The following is a 10634-nucleotide window of genomic DNA, read 5'->3' as shown; positions in this document are numbered from 1 at the left end:
GGGTTGTCTTTTCTCCTGCTAATGAAGAGGTGGTATTCACTGCTTGGCATTTTAAAGTAGTTATACAGACGTAACATATGAACAAGAGCTTAGTTTGTACTTAAAATGATATCTCTTAACGTCAGTCGTTGTATCCGACTTAGTAGCTTAGTTAAGTTTATGGAATTCATCTGGATCTGAAAAAAAAAAAAAAAGAAAGAAAGAAAGAAAGAAACGTAGTCAAACGCAACAATAGTGCAACAGAGGGTTGGGCAAACATAAAAGTGTAGACCAATAGAAAATATCCTAAATCTCAACCACAAAGATTTGCATCTGTCCAACTATCAGTAGCCCTGTAGTCTATATGCTCTTTTTCTACTTAATGTTTTATCATTGATACAAGCACAAATTCACGAATATCTTCATTTATTTTTGTTAAAGTTGTCTGGTACTAAACAGAGAAAATTGTAAACTGCTTTAACCTCCTGAGACCTAGGAAATGTCAGCAAAGTACAAGCTTTTTTTGTTTTGTTTTTTATTAAATAAGTGCCAATATTGGAAACATCATGATGCAACAGTTTTTTCAGATGCATTTTTAAAAATTTTTATGGAATGTCCTTTGTGGTGGAAAGTTTTCTTTTCTTTTTTTTTTTTTTGTATAAAGTTGTGAAACTCTTGTCCACAAATGTGGACAGAAACCCATAGCTGGGTCTTGGGAGGTTAAGAAATATAAAATTTAATCAAATAAACACAATAATCTGCTTTACAATGCATGTATTTATTTATTTATTTCAGTGTTTTCATTCTGCATCCTCCACAATGACCCCATCGCATACTTGCGGCTTATTTGGGTTGTGTTTCATCAGCCAGTCAGCGAGCCAAATCTATTCCGATTAAAAAAAAGTGCAGGACAAATTAGTAACACATTTCAGAAAGAAAAGGAATGGTAACCATCAGTGGCAAAAAATATTATATTATGAAATACTTACACAGGGGTTGAATGGCTTGTGCTTACACAGTTCGGTGAGTCCACGCAACAGAGTTGGGTTCACATGCCTGCTCAGGTATTCTTCAGTTACTTGTCTGGTTGGAAAGGGCTCAATTACAGCTGCAGGTAGAAAGCATTTATACTGTCCTGTAATTAGTTGTACTAATTATTATAGGAACAACTGTATCTAAGTGTTCTCAACTTACAGTTTGGAAATATGAATTTGATCTCCCTCACAGCTGTACGAAATGATTCACTGCCATGGAGGGCATTTCGCAGGTCAGAAGTGCCATACTTTGCTCTGAGGCTGGGTAAGAAATTGAGACACCTTAACATTCTACCTGGTAATAATCCTGTAATTGACTTGCCAATTCATTAGCATTTAGTATCTAGCGAAAATGCCTGTTTTCTATATATACTCCACATAATATACGCAATATAACCTGCCTTTGTTGTATTGCCGCTTGTTTGGTTTTTTTTAAATGAAACATTAGCTGTATCATCCTCTTAAAAGTTAATACACTGACCATTCTGGATGACTTTCTCTGGCCTTGGTGCAGCTGGCAGGTCCTATGATGGACTTCCAGTGGGCAATGGCATTATCCCGGGCCAGAGTCAGGGCAAATGTGGGACCAGAGCTCATGAAGGCAGTCAAACTGGGAAAGAAAAGCTTTCCATACTGGTCTGCATAGAAGTCACTGCATTGCTCTGGACTGAACTGCAGCTTCCGCTTCTGTAGCAGGAATTAGGTAGGTTTTATAGTTTGTTAATGAAAATAACTGCATTTATTAAACTACCAAGATACAATTTAGCAAGTCTTTGAAAAGGAAGTATTTCATACTATTCTCATGGACTTTCAAGCAAACAGACATTTGTGTGGAATCAACTTTAACCCATAAAGACCTGAACAGCCATCAACAACCACAATCATCAAAATGTTTAAAAACTTCTGAACCACTAATCCTATCAGTCCATGTAAATAATTGGTGTAAAATGCAGTTTGTCATCTTTCATGGTCATCAGATATCACCCATTTGGACGTTCAGAGGCTCCGCTGTGAACATGGAAACACCATCACCTTCTACAAAACTGATTCACCAGTAAAACCCATTGAGTTGGATCAATGACAGTGGATGGAGACAGTTTATTTTCAGTTAATGATATATTTTGCTGAAAAAGTCACTTTTTCTTCAGTTTTCTGTGTTTTTGATAAAATGACCCTACACAATCTTTTATGAACCTCTTCATGAACAGTAAATACTGGAAAATACCTGATGTTCACTGAAAAAACACAAAATACAGACAATTATGTCATAATAAATTTTGATAAATCACTTAAGAAAAGTTAAATATAGAGAAAAAAATATTTTGGAACTGACACAAAATGAACACTGGGTCTTTACGGGTTAACATTGTTGGAGTTAAATTTCAAGTCCCAAGTCATAAATGAGATTTTGTACTGTTTTTCAAGCAATTGCAACCAACCTGTAGAATAGTGAAACCCGATTTAAGAATAATATCTTCAATCTCTTCAGTTTTGTGAATAGCGTCTGGCTTAATCAGGGCTAGAGTTCTCTCCACATAAACACGACGACAGTTTGTTTGCTCCATCTTCCTCTGTGTGCTATTCTGTCACGAGTTGGGGCAACGACTCAAGCCGTGATGGTAATATTCCAACACTGACGTTAAATAAAGCAATTTCGACACTGGCTAAAAGTAAATGCAGTTTACCAGTTTAAAAGTAGAAAAATGTAAAGCGGGCGGGCATTTAAACCACTGCATTTAGCTCGCGGAGTCCAGTGTTTCGGTTGCTAGGAAACAGAGACCTACGGTAAGCCAAAGAGAACAATCTACAGTTATCACACGTCCAAACCACTCTTTTACTACAGAGCGGTGGAGAAAACATAGTGGCGACACTTCCATAGACTCCCATAGACTTCCATAGACTCCCGTTGTAAAAAATGGCGGACGAAATATGGACCTTTTTCTGGGTTATGGAGACGCCAATAGTTCCAGACACTGAGTATCGCGGCGTCAGAACACATTGATTAAGTTAATAAGATATTGTCATCTTTCAAATGATCATCAAGTGTATTTCCTGTATTGGCAGACATTTATGTTGTAAATTCTGTTTTCTTTGGTATGTGTTAGCGTTTTAAAAATTTATATCTTATCCAACCGTTATGTTTAATTTTCAGCTGTAGCCTGATAGTCAGCTAACTTGATTTCGCCAGCTGTTTTGATTTAACAACTATAACTACAAATTATGGAGTTTTTAAGGTAAGGTAATGGTAGTACAAATTTGGTAATCAGCGGGTTTTTAGTTGTTTTGCTGAACCTGGTGGTGTTCGGTTAAGTTTGTCAGCAGAGGTAATGTGCTAATTAGTGTCATTTATTGCGGGTAGAAACATGGGTCCATTTTGCCAGTTATTTTATTATATTTGTAATTTATTAACAATTCATAATGGCATGTGATGTAAGTAGTTTTATTTGTCCTGTGCTCGTTTCATAAACTTACTTGCTATAGTTATGAAGCTAGATGGCTAACTATGTCAAGAAGCAGAGAGCTGGTGATCAGGGCATGTCAAGCTACTCACAAACAAGGGAGGTATCATTTTCAATTGCAAGTAGCCCAATGTTTGCTAAATGCAGTACTTACAGTGGTCAACCCCACTACTCAAAGGCATAACTGACACAAACATACATACACTAGTGCAGCAACGGTTGGAAATATACTTGTGTGTGGTTTATTTTGATATTTACCATGCAATAAGACACTCACTGCTGTCTGTCCCATGGAACGACATGCTGGCATGCGGTTTGTTTGGAACTATTGAGGCTTGCATGAACCATGTGTTCACCAAAGTGGCAATGACAAAGCGTGTTGCAACTCTCTCTCTCAATGGCTCAGTTTTACTAGTGTGTAAAGATTAACGCTTTACTTATCTCCATAGAGAGGCTTGGTCTCTGCATTTTACTAAATTAACTCGTACATCAAATGTATAGCTGTGGAAATAGAGTACCAGTAACTAGAAATTCATAATAGTCCCTCAAATGTCTTATGTTTGAAGAACGTCAATGTCAAAGAATGTCAATATCAGATTTTATGTAAAAGAAAAAAGTTCATCAATTTTGTTTTCCAGTTTGTCTACAGGTATCAGGTGTTTAAATTTAATTCTTCAAATTCTCCCAGTCACCCAATACTTGTGTACACTTCAGGCAAACGTAGTGCAAATACATTTTTGTGTATGACAATTATCATGAAGTAAAATCTCTTTTCCTATTCTGGTTAATGGAAGTGTAAAGACAAGGATCACGTTTAGTTTTAGAATTTGCCAAAAATAACAAAGGTAGACAAATTGAATTAGATCAAATGATCACGCAAATTAAAAACTTACAAATTAAATTTTAACGCCATTTAAAGGTGTCTAAGGTCTCATGAATAACACTGAATTGAACACTTTTTAAAGAATTTGTAAAGCAAAGATTTTATGTGTATACTGTATTGTGTGGGTTGACAAAACACTTGTATACCACATCTGTATAGTCTAGTAATTATTCCAGTCTTTGTCGTGTTTGGTACATGTTTATTGTTGATACTGGTTGTGAGAGGAGGTTTAAAAAAATATCCACATAAAATATGATATTGTAATTACTGATACAGCAATGAAACCAAGGCAGAAGACATGTTATTTTCAAACAGTCTTTTATTCAAAGCTTCTGACGAGAGTTTCTTATCGAGTTCCAATGGTGACCTGCCACACTCTGATCAGGTTGTCAGTGTAGCCAGCAAACAGGGTCTGTAAACACAAAGGACAGACGTCAACAATAGCCACATTTTAGACAATTACATGATACAGTGCTATTCATTTCATATAAGCATGTTTTCAGTGCCCCTCATATTTGCAGGACTGTCATCAGCGTACATCAGAGTTAAAAGTGAATGGGAATAATCACTGGGGATTTAATGCTTAACAGAAACAAGCAGAATCTGACACAACACTGCAATGTGTCACTAAGCAGCTGTGTGTTATACCTGTCCATCAGCAGACCATGCCAGGCAAGTACACTGTGGTGGCTCGGCCTTGCTGTTTGTGCTGATCACTTCCTGTCTCAGCTCATCCACAATGATTTTGCCCTCCAGATCCTAAAAAAATGAGGTGAGGGGGGAAAAAAAGCACAGGGTGTGGTATGATCAGAAGTAGCACAAATGAAGAAGTGATTGACCACAGATCACATCTTTTAAACAAATCATTCTATGTCCAGACTCAGAAACAGCCTCTTTATCATCACAGAATACAGATGGCATTAGAAATTTCGTCATTGCCTTTTCAATAATATAAAGCGGTATATAGGAACAATGTATTTTACCCAAATCTTGATGCTTGGGCCAGTGGCGGCGCACAGCCAGTAACGGTTGGGGCTGAAGCAGAGGGCGTTGATCGTATCACCACTGTCCAGAGTGTACAGATGTTTGCCCTCATTCAGGTCCCAAAGCATGGCCTGACCATCCTGAAAGGAGTTCAGAAAAAAATATGCTGCAATGTCCCTTTTTTCTAGACATTTTATATTCTAATAACTGCTTTTAACCTTAATATTGCCTAGTTATTTACAATTTTTGCCAGTGTCAATATTTCAGTGCAGGGGTCACTCAGAAACAGCCTCTTTATCATCACAAGTAAACAGATGCTATTAAGTTTTCCTCACTGCAGACACCTGCACACCAGACTTCTTTTAGCTCAGTATGAGTGAAGAAACATCACAAACCACAATGTGGAAATCCAAGTAATTAACAAAATAGACATTATATATACCTTTCCACCAGATGCACACAGTGAGCCATCAGGAGAAACAGTCACTGTATTCAGGTAGCCAGTGTGACCAATGTGGTTGGTCTTCAGCTTGCAATTGGCCAGGTTCCACACCTAGAAGCACAGAAGAAAGACTTCATAATTACATCTATTTTAATTGATATAGATGACATATCACTGTGTGGGATGTGCCCTCATTAAATATTCTCAGCAGTAATAAGCTCAGATAATACATGCTAATTTTAATTTTTTTAAATCATTGGGCAAAAGAATGAATGACGCCATATGTCATTCAGGTTCAATGACAACAGGGAAACCTTACCTTGACCAGCCTGTCCCAACCACAGGAGACAATGATGGGGTTGCTGCTGTTGGGAGAGAAGCGGACGCAAGATGCCCACTCAGAATGACCCTCATCCTGTAAATTGAAGAGATTCAACTGTCAAACCAAGACTCCATTGTCACAAAACAATTTTTTAAGAGCAGATTAAGGCTACAGCCAGTAAATACAGTCTGCTTTCCATTATGGGCTTTATGCACAGCCCCACAACTTCCTGAATTTAAACCACCTCCTTTATTTCCAGTCTTTCATTATTGGACAAACTGATTAATCCAGGTGTGCCTGACCACAGTAGTCGCAACAAGAAGGAGCAGGCACACCTGGATTAATAAGTATGTCCAATAATAAAAGACAGGAAATAAAAGAACTGGTTCAAGTTCAGGAAGTAGTGGGGCTCTGCATAAAGCCCACTGGCTAATACTGGCTTGACAATCCACAGTTATAAAACACAGTTTACCATTTAATTACAATTAAGCAGGGAAATGCTGCCAAAAATTTACATTTGCTCAAAACTCATCTAGTTTGTACACTGAGCACAACAATCACATTTCCTTTTGCCTAAAAAGTCTCCTTTCACTTCAAGGTAGTGCAACACACCAAGGAATGCTTAAACCTACTAAAAACAAGTTACCTCACACAGACTTAACATGATTTTGAAGCTCACCTGGATGGTGTACTTGCAGACTCCGAGAGTGTTCCACAGCTTGATGGTCTTGTCCCGGGAGCCAGACACAATCTGACGGTTATCAGCAGAAAATGCCACACTCAGAACATCCTTTTCATGTCCAACAAACTGACGAGTGGTGACGCCACTGTAAAGATGTACAAATGTAATGAATTAGTCTTTAACATATTTCAGAGGATCACAACTCAAGTCTTCAAAAACCAAGGCAGAAGCTTAATTTATGTCAATGGTAAAACTAAACCAGATAAGACCAATAATTTTTTCCTTCTACATGCAGTCTACTTCCACAGGCCACACAATCAATTTCCAAATTAAAACTGTGCTTTCCTGTGAAATTTCAGACAGTTGGGGTTTAACCTATTGATTTTGATTGGCAGCTCTAAATGCCAATCACTAACCGCATTCTATGAGTCTCTACTGCTCTGCTCATTAGTTCAACATGAAAGCTTGGAGAAATGTCTTCTCTTTACCACAGTTGTGTGAAACAATATCATTCATCTTTATATACAGACTGCTGATTTGGTCCACAAGGACCAAGCTGGAATAAAAAGTTATGCATTTTAGTGCATTATTTTACCCCTGGATTTCAGCTCCTACAGCTTAAGGGATGCTTTCACACCTTGATTGGTCTGGATTTTCCAGTTTTACCTGAGCTAGGTCCAGGTCACTGAGCCAGTATTTAATCCCTGTCCTGGTCAAACTGACCCATGGCTTGATTCTTGTCCAGTATGAAAATACTTTGTGTATAGTACAAGTTCTCAGACCAACAGTGAGTCACGCAAGGCTACGGTCTCCAAAAAACATAAGATGTGCCAATGCATTGCTGTCTAATAAGGAGAAGCAGCATATGTAGACACAACAGCAGGATGCATTAGTCCACCATGTCCCACTCTCCATTGAGAAAATGTAACCAGAGTAAATGTATACAATGCCAAAAAAGTAATCGCATTTTAGACTTTCAGGTCTGAAAACAAGTTAACACCATACAGTGTATTGGAAAGTCATCAGAGGACATGCATGGAACATGATCTTCTAAGTTAAACATGAGGCTAAATGAATTTGAAATAGTGTAGAACTATAAAGTCACACGATATTACAGCAGAAAAGTCATTTGTATTATGAATTTTTGGAAATTTCTAGGTGAGACAATGCATTAAACCAAAGTACAAATATCACCTAATTTGTATTAGAGTAAAAGTAACTACAATAGCAATATCAACCTTTCATCGACTGATGATTGCACTATCTTTCACTCTTTGTTTGATTTTATTTATTTTTATTGAGCTGATGAAAAGTGACTCTCCACCTGGGGATCAGTTAGGTTCATCAGTATCTGTGTGTGGCAGATGCTGATTCATCTGACAGACACCAAAAGTACCTACAGAGAATTTCTTGCAACAATATACAATGTCCAACTTTTCAGTGTCCTTACATGGAAACAAAGCATCAACTAAAATCACCAAGACATAAGCCACTCCAAATATCCAACTAGTACTGAAATCTTTGAGGCACTTACGTTGTAAGGTCCCACAGACGCAGGGTGGAATCCCAGGCACCAGACAGGGCAAACTGTCCATCAGAAGAGATGACAACATCACTTACAAAGTGAGAGTGACCCTTCAAGGAACGCTGGGGGATGCCATAGTTGGTCTCATCACGGGTCAACTTCCACATGATGATAGTCTTATCTGAATTTAACAAAAAATACATCTGTTAGTACAAGTCTGCAACTTTATCAGGACTAAGCAACTGTATAGAAGACATGGCTGCACTGATGGCGGAGTACACATGAAGTTAAACTGGCATGCAATCAGCTGGCCACGTATATTGAGTTTTAGGAAACAACTGTGTCCAAGTTATAACTTTACAGTACTGTGTGTAGATATTCTCAATTAAATGTTACACGCGTCCCAGATGCAATGTGTCCATTTGTGTCTGCGTTTCAGGTGACGCCGGGTAAAGTTAGCCAACAATGCTAACTGGTGTCATAACTGCTTTCCTTTACAGAACACCAGAGTACTTCTAAGGCAAAAAAATTAACACAATGCGTCCTGTGTTCGCATCCGGTAATATAATTTTCATTTACCGTTCGTTACATATCGTTCTTTCCACTGTTACAACAGCCAAACAGTTAGCAGAGTACTGCTAGCCATGTTGGCAGAGCCGGTGGGGGAAGCCTCACCTCGGGACGCCGACAGAATCATGTCGGGATATTGGGGCGTAGTGGCGATCTGGGTCACCCATCCACTATGGCCCTTAAGGGTCCCCCTCACTGTCATCTGCTCGGTCATTTTGGAGCGGTTCGGTGGTGCCTTCAATGAGGATGGTTTCGGATTTTTACAAGTCTATACGACTCTGGATCCTCACCACATCACGGCACAGAGGAAAAGGAAGCTCAAACCCGGATGCAATAACTATGAGGGGGTGAAAGGCCCGCAAAGGATTCTGGGAAATGTGGACTTCAGCTTCTGTTGTACAGAAGCACTTGTAAGACAACATTTGAGCAACTGCTGCTGGATGTTCATTATCACTGGTGAAGTTGTTTTTAAATAAAGCATTCTGATTTTGCCGTTGAATAGATGACTGAGCTGAGATAAAGTCTACTTTCAGCAATACTTTTACAAAACAACACTCGGCAAGGCAGAAAGTCTAACAAGACGTTGAGTAATAGCTGTGATCAAGTCCTTAACTCTAAAAGTAGACATTTAAGCATATCATAAGCGCCTAACAGTAAACTGGCAGATTGCTACAATGATGCTACTATACTTGTCACTGGACATGCAGCTTTGAGACTGAGAAGAGAGGTGGATTTATTGTGATCTCTCCTTCACAATTAAATCAGGGCCAAGTAAAATGCCTCCCTCTGTCATTACAGGCATTTTTTGCTCTTCTTCAAATAAACAATATTAAACCTTTACATATTCAGCTCTTCACCTTTTAAATAATCTTCAAGTGGTTGTAGTTGAAAGGAGAAAAAACAGTAAGTAGGACAATCTATCTATCTATCTATCTATCTATCTATCTATCTATCTATCTATCTATCTATCTATCTATCTATCTATCTATCTATCTATCTATCTATCTATCTATCTATCTATCTATCTATATGTCTGTCTGTCTGTCTGTCTGTCTATCTATGTAAAGCAGATATTCATTTTTAGTGTGTTGCATGCGCATGTACAATATACTGGCAAATAAAGATTGATCTTCTGAAAAGATGAAGGATATGGAAAATAGCACAATATCACCAGCAACATTAACACATAGTTTTCTGTCATTTCATAAACTAAACAAAAATAAAACAATTATATATAGACACTATGGTGGCATGTGCAAAAGTCTTGGTCCATTGATGTTCCCACTTCTCACTTTTTTTTTTTTTTTTTTTTTTTTTTTTTTTACAAGTTCAGATCATCATCAGCTCAGTGGGCATGCCAACAATTAGGAAATTAGAAAATGTCATCTGGTGCCAGTGTCACAGTTTCAAAGCATGATCAATTATCCTCTTTTTAATCTTTGTAGTGGAAAATATGCCCTTTTTGTGGTATTTTGTAGGTTATGTTACTGTTTCTGTGGATTTCTTTTAAATTTAATCTTATTTTGATGTGTGAATTTAATTTCATAATTCATTACTTTAGGATTGTTGCTCTGGCCAAGATGTCTTTTGATGATGAGTTGGACCGGTGCAGTCTACTTGACACATGCCAATGAGTCTGTGGTGGTTAATTCATGTGTGAAAATTATGTCTCATGCTCCCTGAACCAGTCTTTCATTATTTGAGTCAGAAGAATCCTGGTATTGTCCTCTTGGAATAATGTAATTCCACAATGT

General features: G+C 38.0%; 2 protein-coding genes across 2 annotated transcripts; both read right to left on the bottom strand.

The window, feature by feature from the left end:
* Positions 1-759: 759 nt before the first annotated feature.
* On the bottom strand, positions 760-2769 carry nme5 (NME/NM23 family member 5). The gene is made up of 5 exons (XM_030145637.1): positions 2453-2769; positions 1495-1700; positions 1174-1274; positions 969-1087; positions 760-863 (listed from the first exon to the last, which is right to left on the bottom strand). The coding sequence occupies exons 1-5, from the start codon at positions 2576-2578 to the stop codon at positions 780-782; spliced, it is 636 nt and encodes a 211-aa protein (XP_030001497.1). The 5' UTR covers positions 2579-2769; the 3' UTR covers positions 760-779.
* A 1885-nt stretch (positions 2770-4654) lies between these two features.
* Positions 4655-9205, bottom strand: rack1 (receptor for activated C kinase 1). The gene is made up of 8 exons (XM_030145902.1): positions 8986-9205; positions 8320-8491; positions 6783-6930; positions 6101-6196; positions 5782-5892; positions 5339-5479; positions 5004-5114; positions 4655-4767 (listed from the first exon to the last, which is right to left on the bottom strand). The coding sequence occupies exons 1-8, from the start codon at positions 9092-9094 to the stop codon at positions 4702-4704; spliced, it is 954 nt and encodes a 317-aa protein (XP_030001762.1). The 5' UTR covers positions 9095-9205; the 3' UTR covers positions 4655-4701.
* Positions 9206-10634: the final 1429 nt, after the last annotated feature.

The sequence above is a fragment of the Sphaeramia orbicularis genome, chromosome 10 (genome assembly GCF_902148855.1).
Source record: "Sphaeramia orbicularis chromosome 10, fSphaOr1.1, whole genome shotgun sequence".
In the NCBI taxonomy this organism is placed as follows: domain Eukaryota; kingdom Metazoa; phylum Chordata; class Actinopteri; order Kurtiformes; family Apogonidae; genus Sphaeramia; species Sphaeramia orbicularis.
This window is presented reverse-complemented; position numbering and strand designations above follow the sequence as displayed.

Bases quoted from the DNA above. Each gene is read 5' to 3' on its own strand.
- rack1 (XM_030145902.1), bottom strand. From the start codon at position 9,094: ATGACCGAGCAGATGACAGTGAGGGGGACCCTTAAGGGCCATAGTGGA. The intron at 6,931-8,319 runs GTAAGTGCCTCA...ACATCTTTACAG, and splicing joins CGTCTGTGGGACCTTACAAC to TGGCGTCACCACTCGTCAGT. The intron at 5,480-5,781 runs GTATATATAATG...AACTCCTTTCAG, and splicing joins TGTGTGCATCTGGTGGAAAG to GATGGTCAGGCCATGCTTTG.
- nme5 (XM_030145637.1), bottom strand. From the start codon at position 2,578: ATGGAGCAAACAAACTGTCGTCGTGTTTATGTGGAGAGAACTCTAGCC. The intron at 1,275-1,494 runs GTCAGTGTATTA...TTTCTTACCCAG, and splicing joins AGAGAAAGTCATCCAGAATG to CCTCAGAGCAAAGTATGGCA. The intron at 1,088-1,173 runs GTAAGTTGAGAA...TTCTACCTGCAG, and splicing joins CAAATTCATATTTCCAAACT to CTGTAATTGAGCCCTTTCCA.